Here is a 27,968-nt window from a genome sequence, read left to right on the forward strand (position 1 = left end):
ACCCATGATCTTATTAACCAGCAGAATACATTCAAGGGGTTGAATAACCTTCTCCGTTCCTATGGTCCACATCCATAGATCCCTCAAGGTTGCTGCGCAGGTTGATAGGGTTGTTAAGAAAGCGTATGGAGTGTTGGCCTTCATTAGTCGGGGTATTGAGTTCAAGAGCCGTGAGGTGATGTTGCAGCTCTATAGAACTCTGGTTAGACCACACTTGGAGTATTGTGTTCAGTTCTGGTCGTCTCATTATAGGAAGGATGTCGAAGCTTTAGAGAGGGTGCAGAGGAGATTTACCAGGATGCTGCCTGGATCGGAGAGCATATCTTGTGAGGATAGGTTGAGTGAGCTAGGGCTTTTCTCTTTGGAGAGAAGGAGGATGAGAGGGGACTTGATAGAGGTGTACAAGATGATAAGAGGCATAGATCGAGTGGACAGTCAGAGACTTTTTCCCAAGGCGACAATGGCTAACACGAGGGGGCATAATTTTAAGGTGATTGGAGGAAGGTATAAGGGGGATGTCAGGGGTAAGGTTTTTACACAGAGAGTGGTGGGTGCATGGAACTCACTGCCGGCAGAGGTTGTGGGGGCAGATACATTAGGGACATTTAAGAGACTCTTAGATAGACACATGAATGATAGAGAAATGGAGGGCTATGTGGGAGGGAAGGGCTAGATAGATCTTAGAGCAGGATAAAATGTCAGCACAACATTGTGGGCCGAAGGGCCTGTACTGTGCTGTAATATTCTATGTTCTATGTTCTTTCTCTCTGTCATGACCACACAGGGTAGTGTCTTAATCTACTGTAGCCAAACCCTCTTCATTTTTGTTTCTCTTGATAGACACTGATATAGTTCAAGGCAGGATTAAAATTTTGAATTTTCTTAGCCATTAACCATTCTGATGAAATGCATTGCAATTTTTCCTCTTTTACAAACAAGAGCCATGTTGTTGACATTGACAGTAGATTCATTGGAACTGCTACAGACAAAAGTAAGTTCATTCTTACATCCTTTTTCTGAAGTGCTCCTCTGGAATGAGACTTGAACCCACAACCTTTTATTCTTAATTCACTTATTCTGTTCTCCACTTGCCAACAGGGTTTCCTACCTTCAGTTACATTGTGGGACACCCTCACTAAAGATGCAGAAGCACCAGCTAATGCCGTTAAGCAGCATGTAAGGAGGGAACAAAGCCTTAACTACATAATTAATTTCTTTCCTTCCTAGAGGTCCTGTCATTGACCAGAGGGGTTTGTGCTGTTAAATTGCTGTACTGAACACTGACCGTTGCCTGCTATGGTTTGAAACAGCATTCTAATTTCACAGCAAGATTTTTCATCTTTATTCAGTGATTTAGTGGTGAAGACTACCTCCCCTCAGCCGTGCTTCTTCTCAGGAAACCTTTTTTTCCTCACATAATTGCTGGGGTTGATGAATTCTATTAGGCTGGTGTAATAAATGTTGGATTTGCCACATTGTATGAATCTTACACCTCGGAGGCTTGCCGGGGGGACCAAACGCATGTACCTACACTAAGGAATAATTTACATGAGCCAATAAACCTACCGGGACGTGGGAGAAAACCACGCTCCGCACATACTGGACCTGAGGTCAGGATCAAACCTGGGTCCCTGCAGCTGAGGTAACAACACTAATTGCTGCTCAGCCATGCCTTGCAGCTTTCAAGCACTTTGTAGTTAATGAAATGCTTTCATTGAAATATACTCATCATTTTAACATTGGAAAATCAGCAGCCAATTTGCCCACAGTACTGGACACCAGTAACTAGCAACTTAACTACTTTGCAGAGGAACAGAGCATTATCCTGCTGTCTTCATCAATATTTATCTTGTTCTATTGCAAGGGTATCTTGTCCTTATCACACTGCTGCTTATGAGAGCTTGTCATCCACAAATTGGCTTCGCTAGAACAGGGGAAATGTTCCAAAAGTAACTAACTGGCCGTAAGATGCTGCAGGATGTGTTGAGAGGATACGGAACAGTTCAGTGTATGCATGGTGTTGCAATGCTTGTATTTGGCCAATAGAGGGCCCCTTGAGCGGTAAAACTCCTCCTTGCGGCAGAACCCAGTTACTGCAAGCCGTACAAAAGCAAAAGTACTGCAGATGCTGCTTATCTGAAATAAAATCAGAACTATTCTGATTTAAGGTCTGATTTAACCTGAAAGGTTAAGACTTGCTTCATTCTCCATAGATGCTGCCTGATCTGCTGAGGAGTCTCGGTAACTTCCGTTTTTGTTGCTGCAGCTAACTTATTTCCACATGAGTCCGATTTACTATATACCTCAGGCCACAGTCTGAGCTCGTGTCTTTCTCGATGGGGCACTCCCAGGAAGGCTGTGTCATTAGCTGACTGACCTCTGCAGTTAATGCGCTCCTGAGTTCAAACAGACTACAGTGGGGAAAATGAAGGGCAGGCATCTTCAAGAGGAGAGGGGAAAAGATAATAAAACAATGGATAATGATCAGATAATCTAACTTACTGTAACGGTTGCTACCGCGGAATAAAACAAGACTCTACTCGGAGGATTGCCAAACAGAACTGGTTTATTTTCCCGCCTTCCGCGGGCCCTTTAAGGGAGAATGTTCCCGCCCAAAACAACCGGCAATGACGTAAGTCCTACGTCATCAGGACTTTCCCGCGCGCGGGTTCTCCCCGTCGCTCGGAAAGACGAGGCCCGCCACCATCTTGGGCCTCGTCGCTCCGATGCCGCGCGACCCGACTGCCGAGCCGGTTCGCCCGACTAGACGGTGAGTCGCCACATTACTATAATTTTTACATATTTCTTTATGACATAGGAGGCCATTTAGCCCATTGAGTCTATTTCAGCAACAAAAGAAACACACTGAGCATGATTCAGTGTTAAAAACTATTTTATTAATCACTACTTATGATAATACATAAAATAAAAGTAAAAATGTCAGTATGTTAGAATTCAAAAATGTTAAACCTCGAACGTTAACCCCAAAACTAAACTCTTCGTGTGTGTGTGTGTGTGACAAAGTCCAAAACTCCCAGTTCAGGCAGGGTTCTTAAAGTTCAGTTCCGCAAGCCATAAGGTGAAACATGAGCAAGGGCTTCTTCAACAACCACCGTTGTCTGAAGATAAGACGTAGACGTAAAGAAACATAGAGAGAGTAAATACGAAATCCAAATGTTCCACGATGGAACCCCAGCGACACTTCAGTGTTTACTCGGTAGTGACTTCCTCACCCCGAAAAGCATCTGAATCGTGGTCATCCACACAAATACCTGCTTCCTTCTACAGGTCAGCAACAAAGTGAACTCCACCGGATTACTTCCAACTTCCATACATGGATTCCTGCGGCAAACACAGTTATTGTTTCTCATCCATCGATAGAGAAAACTAGCAGGCTGGTGTCTCTCTCCCTTCTCTCTCTCTCTCTCCTTCTCCTTCTGACCTCTTCAACAACATCATTACGTCCTTTATCTTCTATTGACGTAAGCACGCTCCACACACACAAACACACACACTCACTATCTTAAAGGGACTTTCACTGAGTCCGTAACACAGCTAACAGCACAATCCCATTACCCCATTAATTTCCCTGTAACCTATTCTCCCCACATTCCCTTTGGCCACCCCCAGATTCTACCACTCAGCTACACGCTAGGAGCAACTTACAGCAGCCAATTAACCTAACAACCCGCACAGCTTTGGGATACGGGAGGAAACTGGAGTTCCTGGGGGAAGCCCACATGGTCATAGAGAGAACATGCAAGCACCAAATATCAGGATTGAACCCAATCTGTGAGGCAGCAGCTCTCCAAGCTGTTAAGATTTGAGATTAATTTAAGATATCTTTATTAGTCACATGTACATCAAAACACACAGTGAAATGCATCTTCTGTGCAGTGTTCTGGGGGCAGCCCGCAAGTGTCGCCACGCTTCCGGCGCCAACATAGCACGCCCACAGCTTCCTAACCTGTACGTTTTTGGAATATGGGAGGAAACCGGAGGACCCGGAAGAAACCCACGCAGACACGGGGAGAATGTACAGACTCCTTACAGACAGCAGCCGGAATTGAACCCGGGTCGCTGGTGCTGTAATAGCGTTACACTAACCGCTACACTACCGTGCCTGTTGTGTCGATGTTGATTGAGAGATAAATATTGAACAAGCCACCAGGCACAACTTCTCTGCTCTTCAGGGAAACAGTGCCAGTGAATCATTTACATCTACCTGACAGAGTTGAACCCCTCACCTAAAAGGTCAAAATGGTGGGCTGAAGGGCCTGTATTGTGCTCTATTGTTCTATGGTTTTTTGTTCTTATCAATGACAGTGCAGCACTCCTTAAGTTTTGCCCAGAAGGTCAGTGTAGATTTTGTGCTTGAGCTTCTGGAGTGGGATTTGAATCCATGACCTTCTGACTGAGAGGGGAGGTCCCAGGTCATGGGTGGGAAGAGGGTGTGGGTGAAAGAGTAGGAGAGTGGGATCAATGGATTTCAAAGAGTCAGTGCAGACATGACAGCCCCCACCAAGTTGTATGGTTCTACGAAAAGGATTGTCGAAGAGTTTCTGTTTCAATCTGGTCTGTTTGGAATCTGGGCTGACTCAGCCTCACTTTGGCTTCTTCTCCTGAGAAAATAGGGACTGGGTCCCATTGAATCCTAGGGTGCGAGTGGGATGGCATGGAGTGAAGCCTCCCAGAAATTCATCCAAATTGAGTTGCTAGTCTTGACCTCCAAGCACAAATGGTTTGTCCGCACTGATAAAAGATCTAAGGGGGCATTCAGCCATGCTGTGGACTAAGCTCTGGCTGGAAGCACTTCCTTGGTGAGAAAATGGAAGTGGGTGAGTGGGCTGGAGGGGGTGGGTGTAAGATTTGTGTGTGGGAAGCAAGCCGGGAAAAATGAAGGATTTTCTAATTCATTCTTGGATGTGGACATTGCTGGCAAAGGCAGCGTTTGTTGTCCATGATTGACCTTGAACTGACTACCTTGCTTGGTCACACCACAGACCAGCTAAAGTCAACAACAGTGCTATGGGACTAGTGACATATGTAGGCAAGACTTTACTGAACCTTAATGACAACCCAGTAGTTTCTAGCATAGTTTGCCAGCATAATACTCCAGATTTAATTAATGAATTAAATCAGTGCCCATGGTGGGATTTGAACTTACACCCCAAGAGTCAATCCTGGCTTCTTGACTAATTGTGCAGTAACATAACTTAAACTACTGTAACCCACTGACAATACAGTCAAAAGAAGACCATAAGGCTTTAAAATCAAAATAAATCCCCAGAGTTTTCTATTTTGAATTAGTTCAGATAAACAAGGTAAACTGAATGTTTTCAATTAACTTTCCAAAGGCCCCTGGGGTGATTAGGCTGAACACCATGTCCCAGAATAGATGGATATTGCTGACATACAAGCTACCTGTGATCTACGAGGGACACATTCTAAATATTGCAATCAAGAAGCAGCCATTTAGTTCAACATAGGAATAAATGAACAATAGTACTTGGTATAGCCCTCAGCTTCCAGTTGCAGATGAATAGCTTCATAAGATTACTGTGACATCTCTAGCTTGGAGACACAAGATACTGCAGGATCTGGAGCAACAAACGATCTGCTGGAGTAACTCAGTGGGTCGAGGAAAGGACTCATTGATGGTTTGGATCAAAACCCTGCATTACGACGGTGTGCTGACTTTGAAGAAGATTTCCTGCTCTTTCACTGCTCTCCCTCTGTGGTCTCCTCTGCCCTCCGGCTCTTCAACTACGTTCTCACCAAGACTCGCAGTCCTGAAACGTCGACAATTCCTTTCTTCCCACAGAAACATGCTCAACCCGCTGAGTTCCTCCAGCAAATTGTTTGTAGGCCTCTAGCTTGCCTGTTTGGTGTGGAGCTTGATGATACCAAGGCAGATGGTGCACTAATGACATGATTAAATGTCACATGATTGTACCAGAGCAAACATAATTAGATGACAGCATTCCTTAGCCAAAGGTCACGCGTAACTTCCAATACAGGCTGCATTAAACATTGCATCTCCTGATTAAAGATTAATCCGGACATTTACAACAATAAACTTATAGGAAACTTACCCGTACCCATTTAGAAGGGTCAATCACTTTGATTAAATTCTGTGAGTCACCAGAGGAATGGATTGGAAGGAACGTCGAGGGAATAATTAACTACAACATGTATCTCTGTGATCCATTATAATGCATTAAACTTTCTGTTGTTATTGACTTTTAATGAACTGTAAATAATCAAATTGTAAAGCAGGTTGCCAAGTATCTCAAGGCCTTTTCTGTGTCGGAAGATCTCTTTGCTTAGATGAAGGAACTGCTCGTAAGATTATTATTCAGGGAGACTGCGTAGGATGAAAATCTGTCCACGAGTGGACCTTTGACCTACCTTCCCCACACCCCCACCATCTCTGGCATTCCCTCACACTCCAGCCCTTTCTTGGGGGTGGGGCTGGTCTCAGTTGTTGGCCTCGGACGGACTTATCCCCAGTGGTGGGCCCCAATTGTGTCCTATCCTTGTGTCCTCTGCCTGGATTGGGACAAGTGGGAGCTGCCAAAATGGAGATTGTCTGAACTTGCTGAAAATTGGAGAGCTAGCAGTTTCTATTGCCATTAATTGGTAATTGGTTTATTAATGTCACGTGCACCGAGGTACAGTGAAAAGCTTTGTTTGTGTGCCATCTAGACAGATCAATCTATACATAAGTACATCGAGGTAGTACAAAGAAAAACAGAATGCAGAATATAGTGTTACAGTTACAGAGAAAGTGCAGTGCAGGTAGGCAATAAGGTGCAAGGGCCATGACAAGGTAGGCTGAGAGATCGAGAGTTCATCTTTATCACATAGGAGGTCCGTTCAAGAGTCTGATAACTGCAGGATAGAAGCTGTCCTTGAGCCTGGTGGTACCTGTTCTCAAGGGAGAAGAGAGACTGACTGGGGTGGGGGGGGGTGTCCTTGATTATGTTGACCCAAGAGACCGCAGTTGCTGGAATCTGGAGCAACACACAAACTGCTGGAGAAACTCAGCGGGTCAGGCAGCATCTGTGGAGGGAAATGGACAGTCGACGTTTCAGGTTGAGACCCTTCATCTGGACTGAGTTCCTCCAGTGTTGCTCCTTAATTATGTCGGCTGCTTTCCCGAGGCAGTGGGAGTGTAGATGGAGTCAGTGGAGGGGAGCCTGGTTTGCGTGATGGACTGGGCTGCGTTCACAACTCTCTGCAATTTCTTAGAACATAAGAAATAGGAGCAGGAGAAGGCCATCTAGCCCGTTGAGCCTGCTTAGCCATTCAATAAGATCACTGTTGATCTGTGGACTCAGCTCCACCTACCTGCCTTTTCCCCATAACCCTTAATTCCCCTACTGTGCAAAAATCTATGTGTCTAAATATATTTAGTGAGGTAGCCTCTACTGCTTCCCTGGGCAGAGAATTCCACAGCTTCACCGCTCTCTGGGAAAAGCAGTTTCTCCTCATCTCCATCCTAAATCTAATACTCTGAATCTTGAGTCTATGTCCCCTGTTCTAATCTCACCTACCAGTGGAAACAACCTTCCTGCCTCTATCTTATCTATCCCTTTCATAAGTTTCTATAAGATCCCCTCTCATTCTTCTGAATTCCAGCAACTATAATCCCAGGCGACTCAATCTCTCCTCACAGGATAACCCCCTCATCTCCAGAATCAACCTGGTGAACCTCCTCTGCACCACCTCCAAAGCCAGTATATCCTTCCTCAAGTAAGGAGACCAGAACTACACGCAGTACTCCAAGTGCGGCCTCACCAGTACCCTGTACAGTTGCAGCATAACCTCCCTGCGCTTAAATTCAATCCCTCCAGCAATGAAGGCCGACATTCCATTTACCTCCTTGATAACCTTTGCACCTGCAAACCAAATTTTTGCGATTCATGCACAAGCACTCCCAAGTCCCTCTGCACAACAGCATGCTGCAATCTTTCACTATTTAAATAATAATACAATCTATTTTTCCTTCCAAAGTGGATGATCTCGCATTTACCATCATTGTACTCCATCTGCCAGACCCTTGCCCACTCACTTAACCTATCTATATCTCTCTGCAGACTCTCCGCATCCTCTGCACAGTTTGCTTTTCCACTCTATTTAGTGCCATCAGCAAACTTGGATACACTACACTCGGTCCCCTCTTCCAAATCGTTAGTGAATTATCATGAACAGTTGTGGGCCCAGTACCGACCCCTGCGGCACCCCGCTCACCACTGATTGCCAACCAGAGAAACACCCATTTATCCCAGCTCTCTGCCTTCTACTAGTTAACCAATTTCTTGCTGTCTTGCATTAACTCTCTTGTTAACTGGGTTGATTTAAAGGCAATTCTTGCCCAATGGCAGCGTGAAACACGTTCATTGGAAGAGCAGCACCAGTTCAAGAAGGGACATCAACATCACCTTCTCGAGGGCAATAAATTCTGGCCTTGCAGTTGATGTATGTATCGGAAGCTTCATCTAGAGCTATGAATCTCCCACGGTCGGGGTAAATGTTTGTTTCCCTTCAATAAGCGCGGACACCATTTGAAAGTAAGAAGACACCATTAGTTATAGAAGTATGCTGTCTTTAATTCATCAAGTTTGGTCTGTGGTTGAATTTTATAATATATATTTATATAACAGATATATACACACACATACACACTCAGTAAGCAAACAGGAGCTGGTTAACATTTCTGTCTAACCTGGAGATGGACATTTTAAAAGCATACTGTCTGCATCATGAAAATGCAAAAGATATTTGGGCAAACCAAGGATTATTCTGCTGTTAATGCACAACAAGTTAGGATAACTTGTTGTGCATTGAGGGGAAGGACTGTAAACTTCTGAGAATGAAGAGGCTGAGAATCCAGCCTAAATGGCAAAGGTTCGAAGCACCAGATGTGACCGTGATTTGAATGGAGGTAGGTAGGGAAGATTTAAGCGGAAACAGATTAGCACAAACAAAATTGGTCTAAGTAGCAGGGAGTGGGTGGCAGGAAGGGAGAAAGAGTTGATAAGCTCATAAAGACCATGGTCAGGGAGACTCTGTTCTCGGTGCTGGAGGTACATCAATTAGAGAACGTGTGGGGAGAAGGTCTGGATTTCACCACAGTGAGGTCAGGAAGGAGGAAATACGTGTCAGGTGAGAGGACCTGGAGCATTAACCATTGTGGGAGAGGGAAGAGAAGGGGAAGGTGAGAGCAATAATCTTAGTAATAGAGTAAGCTAGGAGGAGGTGAGGTTGTAGCTAGAAAGTGAATGCTATGGGGGTCATTTATCCTGTTGAGATGTGTCCGAGAGGTCAGAGGGAGAATAAAACCCACAATCAAATAAAACACATCCCATTAATGTTGCACATCAACTCGTTTGAAAAACAGAGATTAGGATGGATTAGCTTCACTTGCTATCAACCTGAGCAAACTGCCCAGGTTTGAACACAGTCGTGTTCCATCCCTTTCATTGTGAAGCACACCTAGATGTATTGGGCAGATGTTAATGCACAGAAGGTCCTTCCAGCAGAGAGTTGAAGAGCTTGCTATCATCCACATTACGTGGTGCTCTGGCGTGTAGAATCAGTGAGGATAAGGCACCCCTTCAGTCACTTGCACAAGGTTCTGGGGGTGATCGACAGGGAGTTTCCTCAAGGTTGCAGGATGTCCAGGGGTATGATCTCAGGATAAGGGTTCACCATTTAAAACTGATGTAAGGTGGCTGTGAATCCTCTCTGTTCTCTACTCCAGTAAACAGAGTTTGCTCTGTCAGTGAGTGAATTAAAAGCTGAGGATGATAGCTTTTGAGGTTACGGGGATTAGACAGGAAAACCCATAAGGCACAAGGTCAGATACGATCTAACTGAATGGTGGTAGAGTTCGAGACCTTCTCTGACCTCTTCTGCCCCAGACAATGAATATGCCTGTTGCTTGGCGCTGCAGCCAAACCTAAGCCTATCCTTGTCCAATGTGGTGATGAATAGCCAATGAATGTTGGCTCTTGCTTTAGGTTACAACGGCTGCACAGAGTGTTGGAACATGTGTAGAGGCAGCTGCCTTTGCAGCTTCAGCCTGACCACCAGGTGGGACCACCTATCAACTTAGCCGTCCTGTCAGACTGTGAAAGAGCCGATGATTCTTTCCTTAACTTCACACCGTTATCCAACAGGACTGTGTGAAGATACAAAACAATGAATTTGCAAACCTGACAGCCTATTAATTAGCTTGTAAATTCAGATATAAACATTCCCCCTGAAGGAGGGCACAGAAACCAAATAATTTGGCCAGTGTCAACCAGAGCTATGTGTTTATAAGAAAGACACAGAAACTGGGCTCGAGCAGAGAGAATGGTCTTGGATTGGATGCCAACCTATTGTAGGCTTGCTGGCAAGGAGTAAAGTCTTGTTTTAATGCAACTATTCCCACAGTTTCTTAAATTACTTTTGTGATCCGAATTCCACAATGTACAGCAGTTAGTCTTCCTTCAATGACATCGGTGTTGGGTGCATGGGGGGGGGGGGGGGTGGTGGGAGGTGGTGGGATACACCAAGTTAACAAATTTTGGAAGAATGGTCAGTATTCCCTTCATGTTATGGAAGCATTTCCGTGCTGCACAATATGGAAACCTGACACCGAGATCTTCAGATCATGACTTTAGCACCACTTGAGTTTCTTTGCCTTCAGTAGAGAGGTTGAAAATGATATAATTATTTTTAAAACATTACACAATACATCCAGGTCTTCCCTCGCAGTTCATAGAAGCTTTACCTAATACTGGATCCCTTTCACGATGCCCATGTGTCTAGTCAGGTGAAACCCTTAACGTGCCTGAAGGAAAGGAATGTGCGTGACTCTTCATCCAGTGGGAGCTTGCTCAAAATGGCAAAGGTTACCCTGGACCAGTTAAGTTAGACAACCTACTATGGGTAGAAATAGCAGCAAATGAGGGACAAATCAGCCCATCATAACTGTGTCAGCGCTAACTCTTCATCTGGAGTTTTCTTTTTTAATCCTCCCATATTATTCATTTATTTATACCCAATTCTGAGGCAAATACACTTTGGAACAAATGATACAGTGGAACGCAGATGGGTGTTAGCAACAATGGTCAGTTGATATCAGGAACAAACCTCTGATCTTTGGAATCCCCTCCCTAAGCCTTCCTACATCCCCCCCCACCAACCTTTCAAGCTGCATTCTTAAAACCTAAAACAAGAACAGAAGATGCTGGGAATACTCAGCAGGCAGGCCGCATCTACGGGAAGAGGAACAGAGTCAATGCTTCAGGTCGGAAAGCCTTCGTCAGAACTGAACGGGAGACAAAAGGAGGAGATGAGATGAGTGGTGGCTGAATTCTCTTTGAAGATGGTGGGAATTGCGGAGAAAGATCTGTTGAACGTGGAGGTTGATGGCGTGGAAGGTGAGGACCAAGGGAATTCGGTCATTGTTCCGTCCCAGATGAGAGGGGATTAGAACAGAGGTGTGGGAAATGAATGAGATGCGGTCAAGGGCATTGATAATAATGGTAGAAGCGGTTCAGAAAGAAAGAAGACATTTCAGAGGCATCTGTACGGAGAATGTCATCAACGGAGACAGAGGAAATGGGAGAATGAAACGAAGTCCTTACAGGAGGCAGGGTGGGAAGAAGAGTGGTCAAGATAGCTGTGAGAGTCCGTAGGCTTTTAATGGATGTTAGTAGCGAGCCTATCTCCTGAGATTGTCTAGAAAAGGAAGCGAAGAGTTTGAGATTGACCATGTGAAGGCGAGGGCAGGGTGGAAATTGGCAGCAAAAGTAATGCAATCGTTGAGTCCTTCAAACCTAACTGCAGAGATTTGAGTACAGAACTCTGGGTTGACACTCCTGTGCACTACTAACAGAACACCACAATGCTGGAGGTGATTTTTTTTTGGATGAGGAATTAAACCAAGACCTCATCTGCTTTTTAAGGTTACGTAAAAGATTCCATGACGCTATTGCTAAGAGTTATCCTTGCTGACCTGGCCACTATTAATCCTGTCAGCAAGCACCAACAGGGAGACTATTTGGTCATTACCTCATTGCTCTTTGTGGGTGCTTGATGTGCAGATTTTCTACACATCTAAAGTATTTCATTTCTGTAAAGTATTTTGGGATGTCCTGAGATTGTGAATGGCAACAGTTAATTTATTTTATTTCAACTTCTTTGTCCAGTCTTATTATCTTGCTCTGTGTCAACTTCTGGCTGGCATTTCATTGAAGTGCTCTTGCCATGTTAAAGGAATCATAACCAAGTTCCTGTTGTTAAAATGCATTTCCATGTGCCAGGATGATCCTTCTGCTGTATGCTTTCAAGACCTGTCCTCAAGACTCTGTCTACCACTGCACTCTCCACAGGACCCATCTGCCCACCTGAGGGGCTATGCTTTGAGGTGAGGCAGCGGACGATGAATTTCAATGAGGAGGCATTACAGCAAAGCCTGGTTCTCTTTAAATCTGAAGTCCAACTGCACGCATCCTCCAGATGGGATGGATATCTTTTGCCCTTCCTACTATTCTCAGACTGAGAACATGGACAGAGACCCCACTGACTCTCTCTAATCCAGCAGTCAATTCACTCAAGGGACTGTTCTGGTCTATAGGACTTTGGTGGTGGATTAATCAACTGAGCCAACGGAAAATATCTCTTGAAAAGAAGATATTTCAATGCAGAAAATAACTGTAATCACCAATAGACATCAAATAATGCCAATCCTAAACGTGGACAGAAAAAAAATTCTGTGAAGAGTTTGCAATTTTGCAATATGCAGGCAGAGATATTGGATAACGTTACACATAATCTGTACATTCCGAACATGGCCCAACATGGTCCTTTTATGTTATTCATTTAAATTATTTGCATTGATACATAAAAGATCTCACCCTAATGAATTTAAAAATGCAGACTTAATTAATTCACCTCAATGAGGTGTACATGGTTTGCATTTTTAAAATTTTTCCCCTTCCTCCCAGTGAGTTTTCCCACAAAAGTGAAATTGGAATAGTAAACTTTCCGACCTTTTCAAGCACTGAGGGATCCAAGGCAACAGCAAAAGAGAAACAATTTAATGGGTGGGGGTGAAATGCATTCTTGGTCACCACGTTGGGAGTACTGGCCTCCAATTCTTGTCAGCTCCACTAGTTCAGTTCCATTGACTCCCGCGGAACCGAGGTCAGTGCATCTGGTGGCCAATATTCTTGGGCTCTTGTACTGCTACCGACCACGGATTAATTTCTCCACCCCTCACTGGATCTACACCTTGCATCCCCATGGAGAAGTCACAGAGAGAGATGCACGCTGCTTAGCATAAATAACCTCTCCTTGTGGCCGTGAGGCACAGGGTTCTCCAGACAGATTCTCTGCAAAGGGGTGCTGCACATAGAAATAGATATGCAATGAAGCTTTCCCTCACCCTTTTCTTTGCGTGAGGGGTCGTAACAACGCTTCACACCTTTTCAGATAGCAGACTCTCTCAGATCAGGTAATTCTGCCTCTATTTTGACCTCAGAAGCAGTGCGCACATTTTCCCTTTGTTTCTCTCTAGCAAATTAAGGGGCAGTTTATTGCTGCAGGTTTTTCCCAGAGGGAGAGCCAGATTAAGACTAAATTCATTTCAAAGTTGGCCCACAACAAGGAGGTGAATTTTGTTGGTGGACTAGGAAGCGTCCAATTAGAGAGGTAAAAATTCATCATTTAACCCACCAGGTTGCCTGATGCCCCGAATGTAGATATGTTAGAACAGAGATTCCATCAGACGAAAGACACATAGTTGAAGGGCTTATCTCTGAGATTATCACTAAAAGCTTCAAACTGTAAACTTGACTACGTTTTCTCTTTATCTGCTGATATCTGCCCTGCTTTTAAGAGCAGCATTGAACCGTGACAAATACAACCATTAAAACAGCATTTGTTTGTTCAAAAATCATTCATAAAGATTTCATTTTAACTGTGAAAATATATAGCACCATCTTTTTTCTTAAACCATTACAAGCTCAATAATTACAAAAGGGGCCCCCATTCCCCAGCCCCACCTCCCAAACTCCTCAAGATTAAAATTTAAATCGTTCTGACTCTTCTTCCTGTTTTATTCAGGTTCCTTCTTCCTTTGTTGATTCTGTTATTCAGGTTCCTTCTTCTTTTGTTAGTTCTGCTAAGATAAAATGGAAAGAAAATGATTTTTCCGCAGTACAATGCTTTAACTTGCTCTCTGGTGCAAAGTCACGTACAGTTTGGCCAGTGGCCGTGTCCCTGTACAAGTGCATGGGTAAAAGTTACCCAGGTTGGGAAGTCCCAGATCTAACTCCCCATTTGTGTCAAATTCATTGGCAATGGCGCTATGTAAAAATAAATGTGTTAACACTAAGAATGTGAAGAGTTTTGCACCGTTTACTCTCTTTGTATATATATTTTGTTATCAGTAAAGTTTACTTTTGAAATTAAAAGCAAATCATTGATTAAAAGCTGAGGTGGCTATTGGGAACTGAAGGCAGACTGAAAGTCAAGAAAGTCAAAGTTGAGTGTATTGTCAGAAGCACAGGTGCAATGAAAAACTTACTTGCAGCAGGATCACAGGAACAGAGCATCAGCTAAGCAGCATTCACAAGAAAAACATAAAATAAAAAAAACTATACAGAATTTTTACAAGAAGAAAAACACAATTAGAACAAATAAAGGTCTATTTTACTGCAAAGTGATGAGTGGTCATAGTGTTGCTAAACTGTAGTGGTGATTAGGGTTTTGCTGGTTGGTTAGCTGAGGTTTTCCACAGTTGAAGAAGTTCCAGTAGCATTGACTATTGAGATATGTGCTACAGAGGAAGTGCAGCGCAGGTAGACAATGAGATGCAAGGTCACAACAAGGTAGATGGTGAGGTCAAGAGTCCTTTTCATGTCTAAAAAAAAAACTGTTATTTGCATTATGTACAGAGCAGTCTTATCAAAACATAAGACAGAAACAGGCTGGAATCTTATCAAACAAATGTCAAGGTGCTCCATATACGTTGAAGGTTGTTCTCGACACTTAGAATCTATAATGCATATAGCAGGATCTCGCAGACAGCTATTAGATGAGTAACTACTTGATTTCACTTTGGTGATCCTGGCTGAGCAAGGAACATTGGCGAGCTTATCAGAGACCCTCTTGCATTTTGTCAGGACATCTCTCTCAGATGTCCAGGCGACTGGAGCAGACATACAGAGCCAGATTCTGATGACCGCCCAGTGTGTCGCACTTCTGCCTGTGTGCCTGAAAATTGTGGGTTCAGGTCTGGTTCCAGACACATGAAAACAATACTTAAGCTGAAACTGCAGGGATCATTGAGGGAGCCACAAGATATTGCATTTGCTGGAATCTCCACCCTGACCTGTCTGTCCTCGGTCTCCTCCACTGCCAGGGTGAGGCCAAACACAAACCGGAGGAACAGCCCCCCATATTCTGCATGGCAACAACCCAATGACATCGACATTGAATTCTCCAATTTCAGGTAAACCTCTGTGTCCCTTTCTCTCTCCATCTGATCTACCCAGGTCCTCTCACACACATCCATCTTTCCTAACCCACACCCATTATCTCCCCCTTCACCTGGATCCACCTATCGCTTTCCAGCTCTGTTATAAGACAAGATATTTTTATTAGTCACATGTACATCGAAACTCACAGTGAAACGCATCTTTTGCAATAGAGTGTTCTGGGGGCAGCCCGCAAGTGTCGCTGCACTTCCGGCGCCAACATAGCGTGCCCACAACTTCCTAATCTGTACGTCTTTGGAATGTGGGTGGAAACCGGAGCACCCGGAGGAAACCCACGCAGACACGGGGAGAACGTACAAAGTCCTTACAGGCAGTGGCGGGAATTGAACCCAGGTCGTTGGCGCTGTAATAGCATTATGCTAACCGCCACACTACTGTGCCTGCCTATCCCCACCTATCCCCCTCACCTCTTTATACTGCCCAACTCCCCTCTATTCTTTCAGTCCAGATAAAGGGTCTTGACCTCAAATGTCAACTGTCCACTTCCCTCTGTGGATGCTGCCTGACTCATGGGGTTCCTCCAGCAGATCGTTTTTCAGTGCAGAGGGAGCATTATGATATCAGAGATGCTAAATTTCAGATAAACCAATGTCCCACTAACCATCTAAGATGACTTTGACATGCCTTATAAGGCCATAGTTAAGCGATTATACTTATTAGGGCATGTGGTAGGCCAAGACATGTTAAAGCTGCTTTAATTCCATCAGCTGCCTTTCAAGTTGGGTAGATGAACACCACATAAGAAAAGACAAGATATCTGTATTAGTCACACATACATCAAAAGACACAGTGAAATGCATCTTTTGTGTAGAGTATTCGGGGGGCAGCCCGCAAGTGTCGCCACGCTTCCGGCGCCAACATAGCATGCCCACAACTTCCTAACCCGTACGCCTGCGCAATGTGGGAGGAAACCCACGCAGACACAGTGAGAATGTACAAACTCCTTACATCTAGTGGCCGGAATTGTAATAGTGTTATGCTAACCGCTACACTACCGTGATCGGACTACTTCATCTGAACACAATGTAGTATCTCCATCCGAACTGGTTGACCAACGCCTGACTATAAATGGTTGAAGAGCACCCACTCATATCATGGCAAATCAAAGCCAAATAGATACCTTGTGGGGACATCAGTGAGGTGGGAGTTGTGTCCACTCACTGCAATTCAGTCCATTTCGTGTTAGCAGAGGTGACCTGTCAGTCAGATGGTGTCAGATGTTACATGGACTGGTGGGGATTAAGGGGACCTGAAGCAGAGGCAGTTTTAGCAAAAGAAGCTTAAGTTTCTTGGCGGGAACTCACTTCAGGTAGCCATGAACATTGAATAACCTGCTCCCCCTCTGTCCCTCTTCTCCAGATCTACTCTGTTCCTCCTCCAGCCACGCCATCTGCCCATCACCCACACACTCATCCCACTGGGTCCCCTCTCCCCGCTGTTCCCGTCTGCCCTCCCCACCTCCCTTATTTGATTCCATGCTCTGTCCTATCAGATCATCCGCAGCCCTTCCACCTATCACCTCCCGGCCTCTAGCGCTGTTTCCACTCCTCCTCACCTGGATCCACCCACCGCTTGCCAGCTCCTGCTCCATCCTTTCCCCTCACTTCCTAATGCTGGCCTTCTTCCCTCAATCTCTCAGTCCAGATGCAGGGTCTCAGCCTGAGACGGTGACAGTCCATTTCCCTCCACAGACGCTGCCTGACCCACTGAGTCCCCCCGGGCGGTTTGCCTTTTTGCTCAGCCATACCTTTGTTGTTCTTGCAGGAGTGTTCGCAGTCTTCTGGTGTCTGGAACCGGTTGGCATTGCCTCTGCAGCCGCTGTAGATGAAGGGACGACACTGGCCACTTTTTCTGTGGTAGTACCAACGCAACGTGTACCTGGAACAGTTTCCCTCATCCAGGGGCAAGAGGCAAGGGTCTGCTTAAGCCAAAGCACGAGCAAAGAGTTAGAAGGAAAGCAAGTATATAATTGGAGCTTTTACTAACAACCACTATCTCTTCTCTCTCTCTCGTCATTTCCTTTCCCTCTCCGAAGACTAGCAATCCATCTCATCCAACCTTGTCTTCAGTGTCCTCTACTTTGTCCCTGCTACAGCTCTCTGTTCCTTAAGAAGGGTCAGATAAATACGAGTTGCCACCAAGGATGAACCTAGTCTTGGCATCCACTAGGTTGATGGACAGATAGGACTAAATGTCTAGGTCAACCATCCGGTGTAGAACAGCTACAAATCCACCTTGCATCATCTTCTGCATCGTGCCGTCTTCCCACATTGTTCAAGTTTAAAAGTATTTCATTATCTGTAAAGTGATTTGGAATATCCTGAGGTTGGGAAAGGTGTTACAGAAATGTGTCTCCTACCTCCTGCTGCAGGGCGAGTCTGTAATAACATGTGGGGCATACTGGAAAGAGTAACATTGGAAAAGCTCCTAAACCAAGAGGAAGAGATGGTGGGGACAGCCCTGTCTTGCTGAAACTCTCTCTTCTGACCAGTTATCTGCACAAGTGACGATACTCTCCCGAAAGACAATTGTTGAGATTGAACCAAAGGGGACAAAACAGATGTGAAAATGGTTAACGAAATGGTGAAGAAAACGTGTCACGTAGAGCAGAGAATTAATGAGCTCCTTTGAATCTGAGGCGCACCATGCAGAGGTTAGGTGATTCATGGGGCAGTGAGGCGGGGCAGAGTTGCCCGATGGACTGACGTAGCACGTCCTGAAGCCAGATCATGAATCAAAAGGTGGGAAAGGAAGGACCCTGTCCTGGTCTCTGATATTATTTGTGAGTCTGTATCTACAACAAGGATAAAACCTCAGACCATGTCCAGCAGGACAGTGTTTAGCCATCTACCCTTGACATTCACCGGACTACCATCCCCATCTCCCCTCTCCACCAACATCCAGGGGGTCACCATCAGCCAGGAACTTGACTAGACCAGCCACATAAACCCTGAGACTACCAGAGCAGGTCAGAAGCTGGGTATCCTGCGGCAAGGCACAAGTCAGGAGCATGATAGAATATTTCCCACTTGCCTAGAAGAAAGCAGGTCCAACAACTCTCCAGACTCAGTTGCTCATTATACTTGACCAATGTACCTGCCTGGGTTGGTGGTGGAAGCAGGTACATTGGTCAAATTCAAGAGATTGCTAGATAAGCATATGGAGGAATTTAAAATAGAGGGCTATGTGGGAGGAAGGGGTTAAATAGTCTTGGGCGAGGTTTAAAGGTCGGCACAACATTGTGGGCCGAAGGGCCTGTATTGTGCTGTACTGTTCTATGATTCTATATTCACGATGGAGACTAATAGATTTTGGGTAATAAGGGAATCAAGGATTAGAGCAGGAACGTGGTGTTTTGATAAAAGGTCGGCCACAGTCTTATAGAATGGTGGAGTAGCTATGAGGGACTGGAAGGTTTACTCTTTATGTAAATGCCATCTAGGATAAAGCAGTTCACTTGATTGGCACCCCATCCACCAGCTTAAACATTCACCCCTTCCACTATCAGCACACGGTGGCTACCATATGAATGACAGTTATTCGCAAAGACAAGTCCGACAGCAGCTCCCAAATCTGTAACCTCCACCAGCAGGAAGGCCAAGGGCATGTGGTGCATGGAAGCACCACCACCTGCAGGTTCCCCTCTCCGAGTCGACTGCCATCCTGACTTGGAAATACATTACTGGGTCCTCCATTATCACCGGTCAATACCCTGGAACTCCCTCCCCAGAAGCACTGTGTGCGTGCCTTCAACACGTGGACTGTCACTGTTCGAGAAGGTGGCTCTCTGCTCGAGGACAATTAGGGATTAGCAATAAATCTCTCTAAAAATGATTAATTAAAAGTCTGTGGCAGCTGTTTTAAAATGTAAACTAATTACAGCCTGTTTTTTGCAGCTTTGTTTCTTATTTCTGCCCAATTTCCTTTGAAAGGTGTTTATTGAATCTAAAACCACCATATCGGGCAATACATTCCAAATCCTAACCAATCATTCAGTTAAACTACTTTGTCTCCATGAAACTCCTCTGCTGTTGCCGATCTCCTTATATTTTCGTCAACCTTAAAGCAGTGAGAGAGAGACCCCTGAAGGTTTAAAATGATGGCAGTCAGTTCACCCCATGGTACGGCCATCAGTCCTTTTGATTCAGGAAGTCTGCAGGTTCAAGTCCTGTTGAGCTCCTGTTGTGGCCATGGGACATGGCTCCAGCTAGCATGCGTGACTGTTGGGTTTGAAGAGGACTGAGCTGAGCTGTGAGATGCAAGGTTAGGTAAGATGCCCTTCTCTCCCGGCACCTCCCCCCACACTCCTTCCCGCCCTAATTGGAGAAGGCTGCGATAATTCCTGGGCTCCTTCTTGGGAGTGACCATGAGCACAAGGTTCCTACCTTGTATGGAAGCATCTCTTCTAAACCTTTCCTGTTGTGGCAGATCTGTGGCATCTACTTTGTCGCCTGTCAATGGAAGGCAAACCGAGTCAGTGCTCCCTTTGATCAAACTGAAGGTGCAAGTTCAGGATTTCAAACCAGTGAACACAATAATTTACTAAAGGACCCATTCCTGACACCACAGCAGTTAGTCACCAAAATAGGTCATTCATCCCCTCTGGACCATGCTGGTGTTTATGCCTCTTCCTATCCCTCTTCATCTTACATTATAAGAACACCCTTTTACTTTTTTCCCCATTATGTGCATATCCAGCTTCTCTTTAAGAGCATCAATGATATTGTCTTAATTATTCCTCATTATTTGCATTTTCCCACGTACTCAAAAATATTGAAGTAAAGATCTTACCCCTAAATTTTCTCATGGATTTATTAGTGAGTGCCCTATAGCACCTCTGGCTCACTCACAAGTGAAAAGTACAGCTGAAGTAAAATTGAATCCAGATCTGAAACTAAATTTGGAAGGTCCTCAGATTGAAATGTTAACTCTGCTTTTCTCTGAAGATGTGGGCTGACCTGCCTAGTGTTTCCAGAACTTTGTTTTATTTCAGATCTGCTGTGAGTTGCTTTTTGAAACCACACCTTTCATGATCTTACAAAACCTTTCTCAAACCAACCCTCAGGGAGACCTGGTCTGCTTAACTTTCCCTGGTAAGAATATCCTCTCAGTCCTGATACAACCATTTGGCCTTTATTTTTGGCATTGATTCCGTATGATGTGGGAATTGGTGCACAGATTTTCAAGTGCGATCTAACCAAGGTTCAAAACAGGATTGGCCAGGAGCTACCAGGAATTCAAGGCCCATTTCCAGGAGAAACACTGTGAACAAACCCTGCAAACAATTGATGTGAGATGGAGGGGGCAGGGTTGTAATTAAACCACAGGGAGGGAGAACGACTAATAGCCAAGGATCATCCATTGGGTAAGTTAGATTTGCATTTGACTTCAGTGTGCAAGGATTGATGTTCTAGCTGGCCAATGCTTGGAGTGTGGGTTATGAGAGTTGGCAACAATCAGGAATGCATCCAGAGCTGCCAGCTCCTGTGAAGTGTTGAAGGCTTGAGGACATGAATCTTTGTGCATCTGCTATAGGTCATCAGGACAAGTTCCGAGGACCAAGGATCCAGTGACGCCCCAACCACTCTCCCCAGCGGTTGGTTATGGGGTCACACAGCATGGAAACAGGCCCTTTGGCCCAACTGGTCCATGCTGACTAAGATTCCGATCTAAACTAACCCCGTTTGCCCACATTTGTCCCACATTCCTCGAAACTTTTCTGATCTATGTACCTTTTAAATGTTGTTAATGTACCTGCCTCAACCACTTCCTTTGGCAGCTCGTTCCATTTACTAACCACTCTCTGGGTGAAAAAGTTGCCCCTCAGGTTCCTATTAAATACAATTAGATCACAGGTGACCTCTATCTTGGCTCCATTTACCAAGCTTAGCTTTGATCTCTTGATACCCTTACCTAGGCAGAAATCTGTCAACCTCTCGCAAAAGCCAAATACCGCAGAGGCTGAAAATCTGAAATAATACTGAATTACTGGAAATGCTCAGCAGTCAGGCAGCATCTGTGGACGGTGAAACAGGGTCAACATTTCAGGGCGATGGCCTTTTGTCAGAACCAGGTAAAGTTACAATAGGTCTGAAGCAAGTGGGGGAAGGTGGGAGGGAAGAACAAGGGTAGAAGCCAGCAGAAGCCAAAAGACAAAAAGGGTGATGACGCAAAGCAAATGAAGGTGGTAAATGGGATGTTTATAAACAAAAGTCTAGAGGACCTGTAAATGGCAACAGCTGCTGTTAAACAGGATGGGAGCAATGGATATGACCTGAAATGGTAACGTCAATCTCAACCTGGGATCTGTTATCCCTCAGCGTCCACACCAGTGAGGCAAAGCACTCCAGACTTCCATTTCAAGGAAAGAACCCAAGGAACATTCCCTAGGAAGGTTTCAAAGATCTGGCTCCCTATATATCTGGGAGCTATTGTGGGATTGACAGAGTGGAATGGAAGACCTCCCATCCTGAACCAAATCCAGGCCAGATCTTACTCACCTTCTCATCGCGGTTTCCTAAGATAGCAAGCTAAAGAAAAGCACGTGTTGAAGAGAAACAGACCATTCATTACAGGAAAATTCAACTTCGATTGAGGAGCATCTCCTGACCACTAAAGGAATTTAGTCAATTGTCCAAAGTGGAACCCAGAAGAAAGACCTTTGTTGAAATGGGATGTTATGGTGAGGTTGTATAAGACATTGGTGAGGCCAAATTTGGAGTATTGCGTGCAGTTCTGGTCACCTAACTATAGGAAGGATATCAGTAAGATTGAAAGAGTGCAGAGAAGATTTACTGGTATGTTGCTGGGTCTTCAGGATTGAACAGGTTAGGACTTTATTCCTTGGAGCGTAGAAGAATGAGGGGAGATTTGATAGAGGTTTACAAAATTATGAGGGGTATAGACAAAGTTAACGCGAGTAGGCTCTTTCCACTTAGAGTAGGTGAGATAAGTACAAGAGAACATGGCTTTAGGGTGAAAGAGGAAAGGTTTGGGGGAACATTAGGGGGAACTTCTTCACTCAGAGAGTGGTGGGAGTGTGGAATGAGCTGCCGTCTGATGTGGTAAATGCGGGCTCACTTAAGTTCTAAGAATAAATTGGATAGATACATGGACGGGAGAGGTCTGGAGGGTTATGGTGCAGGTCAATGGGACTAGCAGAATAAAGTTTCGGCACAGACTAGAAGGGCCGAATGGCCCGTTTTCTGTGCTGTAGTGTTCTATGGTTCTATGGTTCTGAATGTTTACTCCCAGATGCAGGTCTGCATAATTGTAAGCTCTCTAAGGAATGGTTATGTTAATTGTTAAGGTGGTGAAGAGCACGTACGCATCACTTCTGAGCTTTGCAACTGCTCCAGCCCATAGTCTTCTGTTGGTGCATCGTAGCTTCCTATGGTGTAGAAGTGTTCATAGTCTGGGTCATTGCCATTTACCACCACTCTGAGCTCCTTCCCTACAGAATCAAGAGCGGCAACAAAAAAGGAAAGCTCACTTTAATCATTCTGCACACTAGCAACAGACAATGAGGTGGCCCAGGGATCAAAATAGTGGCCACAAAATGACAGGCCAGGACAACCATTTTAAATTCGAACAGAGCACTAACGTACATTCAATAGAGGTTACACTGAAATCCACTCTCTCATCAGAGTAAATATTCAGTATTAACACCATTTAATTTCCTATCTCGTGACTTCAATGCAGCAAGGATTCTCCTCATGAGGTTTGACATTGAGCAACATAAGGCAAGTTGTATAGGTTTTAAGGCCTGACCTCATAGAATTACTTACAATGTATTAGGGCAGAATCAAACTCTAGTATGTGCTGCTGTTTATACTCCAGAGATCTCCTCCCATTTCAAAGGCCCCTCAAAAATGACATTTAAAGGATTACCACTCCAGAGATGAGACACAAAAGACAAGTGACGCAGACTCACCATTAGAACCATCATAGTCCTCCTCATGTGAGATCTTTAAAACAGGGAGTTGACGATAATAGGACGTTGGATTTGATGAGAGACCTAGACGAAGCAAGGACAAGCACAGCACGGACAACACAACAAGAATTAACACACAGTAGTGGCTAAAGGTGTGAACGGTATTTGGTGGAAGACAAGACTAGATTGAAACTGTTGATGGCTCCATGAGACACAGATATACATGGGAGTCTTCAATTTGTGTTGAGCTTTTAGAATAAGGGAAAGGTCATCAAATAAATTGGATTTTAAAGATAACAAATGAGGGTATTTTAAAACAAACCAAACCACCTAGGTATGTATACTCCTCTCTGTTTACGTATTTAGTCCAGCTATTCATTCATCTATTGTCTATCTATCTACTGGCATTTTGTGCTGTGAGTTCTGCTAACTTCCAATCCCTGGCCCCAGCTCGGTGACCTGGTTTACAGAGGAGTCTTGTGGGTGGGCTCTGTTATGTTGTTTGAGGTCCTGTTATTGCTCGAGGCCTTGTCAATCCCCTCCAGAACAAGCAAGGTTCGGCCTTCTGGATCCAGAGGTGGTAGGTTCGAGGTAATGAGTAACAGACACAGGCTAGGGAACACTATGGCCAATAACTCAAGAAGGGAAATGAGGTGGAATTTCTTCACTCAGTATTTAGAATGTAAGACCTGGCACCACACATTAATGTGGCAAGCAGCTTAGACGATTTTAAAAGAAAATGAGATAAGTACATGAGAGAAAAGGGAACAGAGAGATATGCTGAAAGGCAGAAAGAGTTAAGATAGATGGAGTGAGAATAAATTTGAGGAATATACCAACAGAATAGATTAGTTGGGACAAATGGCCTTCTTCCTCATTGTCTTTTCCACATAATGGGATATTTAAAACCCTTGTCTTCTAATTCCAGTATCTTCTCATGAAGGTAGGGTTAAAATTTTGTTTAGTAGGTCTTTTTGGGGAGTGCAGTGGAATATTTCACTATATTAGAAATGCTACATAGGTGCAAGTTGTTGTTGATACAGCTGAGGAACTCAGGAGATAAAGTGCAGGCCCCAAATTACTGTTCATCTCAAGGCTTCCTTCTGCTAGCAATAGATAGGGAAGCACCCATTATCAATCAGCAATACAACAAAGTGTATGCATTCTATTTATTCATTATTAACTGCAGTGTGACCCTTAATGGAGCATCTTCAAAGTAAATGTACTTAAAATCCATCAAATACCGTGAATAAGAAACAAACAATTCTAAAGGCACCCACATTGACTGTAATATCTGGTGTACAAGTTGCCGGTTGCTTGATTGAAATTTTATGCTGCCCTAATTATCAATTCACCCTAAGAAAGTGGATGTTCTCACCAGCAGAGATATTTCTCAAATGGTCAACTGAGAGAACAGAACTAACAGACTTGATCGCCAGACTTTGAGGCACAGTGATCTGGCAGAATTGCTGATGGATTTCTGAATATGGGTAACTGCTGCTGGGAATGGAAAGTCTACCAGCTCTTTCAGAATGGGATCTGGACTTTGCAAAGCAGAATAGACCAGAGGGCACAGAATAGAAACAGAATTTCCACTATGGGTGCTGGTAATATGTCACAAATTGGACTCAAAAGTTGGCTAGTTCCACTCAAATGTACTTGCATTTCACCGAATGTATCGCCTCCTGTAAGCCAGCACTTCCATCATTGCAAAGAAAGAATTTGCAATGAAAAATTAAAAAAAAAATCTTGTTTACAGAATATGGATGTCACTAGCAAGGCAGGCATTTTATGCCTATCCTAAATTGTCCCTGAGAAGATGGTGCTGAACTGCCTTCTTGAACTGCTACAGTCTGTACATTGAAGGTGTTTCCACAGTACTGTTGGGAATGCAGTTCCAGGATCCAGATGACCAAGGGAGGATGAAAGGTTGGTGATAGGTGCTGATGTTCCTACATGCCACCTCACGATCGACTGGGTAGCAGCGATCTGCTGCCCTTCTGTAAGCTTTGGATTAGGCATAGACTATCTGAAGTGCTACAGATTTACCACTAACACTGTCACTGTAAGACCTCCCAAGCTAACACTCCATCGTGATTCCAATCACACTCGCGAGCTCTAGTAGGTAGGCCTCATTGTCCATGTGCCTAACACCAGGTTCCTGAAGTAGACACTCCAAACCTACCCAGAGCTCCATCACGGTAAGACGTTTACAGGAGAACAGAGAAAACACTTCAGGAAGGTTTTCAAATCCTCCCTGAAAAAACAGAACATCTTCATCAACTCATGGGAATCCCTGGTCCCTGAGAGTTCGAGATGGAGGAGGAGGTGTCCAGAAGACAATGGGTGGAGTTATACAGCACAGAAACAGGTCCTTTGGCCGAACTGGTCCATGTTGACCAAGATGCCCATCCAAGCAAGTCCCATTTGCCCGCATTTAGCCCATAACCTTATAAACCTTTCCTATCCATGTACCTGTCCAACTGTCTTTTAAAAGTTGTTATTGTATCTGCCTCAACCACTTCCACTGGCAGCTCATTCCATATATGTACCCTCTGTGTTAAAAAGTTGTCCTCCAAATTCCCATTAAATCTTTCCCCCCTCACTTTAAACCTATGCCTTCTGGTTCTTGATTCCCCATCCCTGGGAAAATGTGTGTGTTCACCCTATCTATTCCCCTCATGATTTTAAACACCTCTATAAGATCACATCTCAGTCTCCAATGCTCCAAGGAAAAAAGTCCTACCTCCCCCTCTCCCTCTAACTCAGTCGGTACCTTGAAACAATATGGCGAGACCACCCGGAAGCCAAGCAAAAACAGGAGAGCAGAACCTCCCGAACAATCCATCAACTGCCTCATCAAGCCCAACGGTGGTGGTGTGGGAGTTCTCAACCATCTTGCAACTCATAAAATTGGAGTGAAAGCAAGTCACCCTTGAACCTGAAGAAGTAACCTCGAAGATATCCATGTGGTAAAGCGAGTTTGGGCGATGGTGCTCGAATAGTCTCAGTGGGTTTAAAAATAAAGATGCAATTAAAAACTAAAGACCATGTTGGACTCTGTATAAATTTGCCTGAAGTTTCAATTTGTGATGAATGGTGCTTGAATCGAAGTTAGGCTGATGACAACTGCAATGGCTCTTTGTCAATCCTGTTCCAAGGCTCAAGCATCAACGGGTGCCAAGGAAATGGAAGGCTGGCTCACTCCTCACATGCTATTGCCCTTTGGTGAAATATCTGACCTCCATCTGCCTCCTCGAACATAAAACAGATGTAGGAAGGCAAAACAGTATCTGAACACTTCATATCCAAATGCATCAGGAACACTAGGCTGTTTCCTGGTCAACTATTTGGCTCCTGCAATTTATACACCAAATGTTCAGTCAGATCAGACTTTGAATGGACACAAGTGTAGGTGGTAATGTCGGCCAATATTGATCAAGCAAGACCCAATGGGAGCTGCGTACATTTCCAGAAAGTTTGCATCTCTGGCAAGATGACAGGGTCTAAAGGTTTGAGAGATCACGAAACCTTCACAAGGATTAGTCAAATGAACATGATTGAGGGGCTAGATGTTCTTCTCCAATTCCTCTGTTCCTTCAATCATCAACTTGTTGCATGATTTCTAACTGGTTCTGATGTTAGAGGGCTTATTACATTGTAATTGACCGAGGTATTGTGATAAATATTCCGTGTGCAGGACTTGTTCAGACTTTATTCAGCACTTGCTATCAATTCAAAGTTGATATACCTTTAAAGACAGATGTCTTTAAAACACTTAACTATTGAAATATAAAGTGAACACATACCAAACCATGGATAAACGATACATTACCGTAACGACACACTACAGAAACCATAAACAGTATGACATTGAAACCCTTTAGGTCTAAGAGGGGCGACACCAAGCAGAGAGAAAGTAACCCCTGCGCATGCTGGAATCCTCTGCAATTGACACATGTGATTCACAAGTGTTGAGCAGCACTAATAAGAAAATAAAAATCCCCCATTAGAAAATAAGCAAGCAGAACAAATTCTCGGAAAAGCTGATGCAGAATCAATCCTCAAAAACTGGAATGTAATGGCTGAGAAGGAATACTGAAACTTTGGAGATACTTAACAGCACGGGGTCCCCCGTAATGGGTAACTGAGAGGCAGGTGGGAGGGAAGTCATTCTGGCTTCTGAATGGCATGCACTTGCTGGGATCTTACGTCCTTTTCTCCCTGAATTCTACAATGATACACCCATAAAAAATGCATAGGAATTTATTATAGTTTAATTTACATTTCAGGAGGTAGTTTAGCCTATATCACCCTAAAGAAAACTATTAAATCAATCCATCTTCCCAGGAACAGAGAATGGGAATAAAATCCCTCAAACCTGTCCATCGCATAAGATCATGACAGGTCCTCCATCTCAACTCCACTCTCTTATTCCAAACTCAGCTACCTGGGTTCTAACTAAGCTCCTC

At 44.3% G+C, this 27,968-nt stretch overlaps 1 protein-coding gene across 1 annotated transcript in view; it reads right to left on the minus strand.

Moving 5' to 3' along the window:
• Positions 1 to 8,709: 8,709 nt before the first annotated feature.
• col7a1 (collagen, type VII, alpha 1) overlaps positions 8,710 to 27,968 on the minus strand; it is a 352,219-nt gene continuing 332,960 nt past the window's right edge. The window contains exons 122-126 of the mRNA XM_052017565.1: positions 23,497 to 23,580; positions 22,891 to 23,016; positions 19,949 to 20,014; positions 17,311 to 17,481; positions 8,710 to 14,185 (exon numbers count right to left, since the gene is read on the minus strand). Coding sequence (XP_051873525.1) covers positions 14,157 to 14,185; positions 17,311 to 17,481; positions 19,949 to 20,014; positions 22,891 to 23,016; positions 23,497 to 23,580 — 476 coding nt within the window. The 3' untranslated portion in view covers positions 8,710 to 14,156. The remainder of the gene's footprint in view (positions 14,186 to 17,310; positions 17,482 to 19,948; positions 20,015 to 22,890; positions 23,017 to 23,496; positions 23,581 to 27,968) is intronic.

Source organism: Pristis pectinata, chromosome 6 (assembly GCF_009764475.1).
Source record: "Pristis pectinata isolate sPriPec2 chromosome 6, sPriPec2.1.pri, whole genome shotgun sequence".
Lineage (NCBI taxonomy): Eukaryota > Metazoa > Chordata > Chondrichthyes > Rhinopristiformes > Pristidae > Pristis > Pristis pectinata.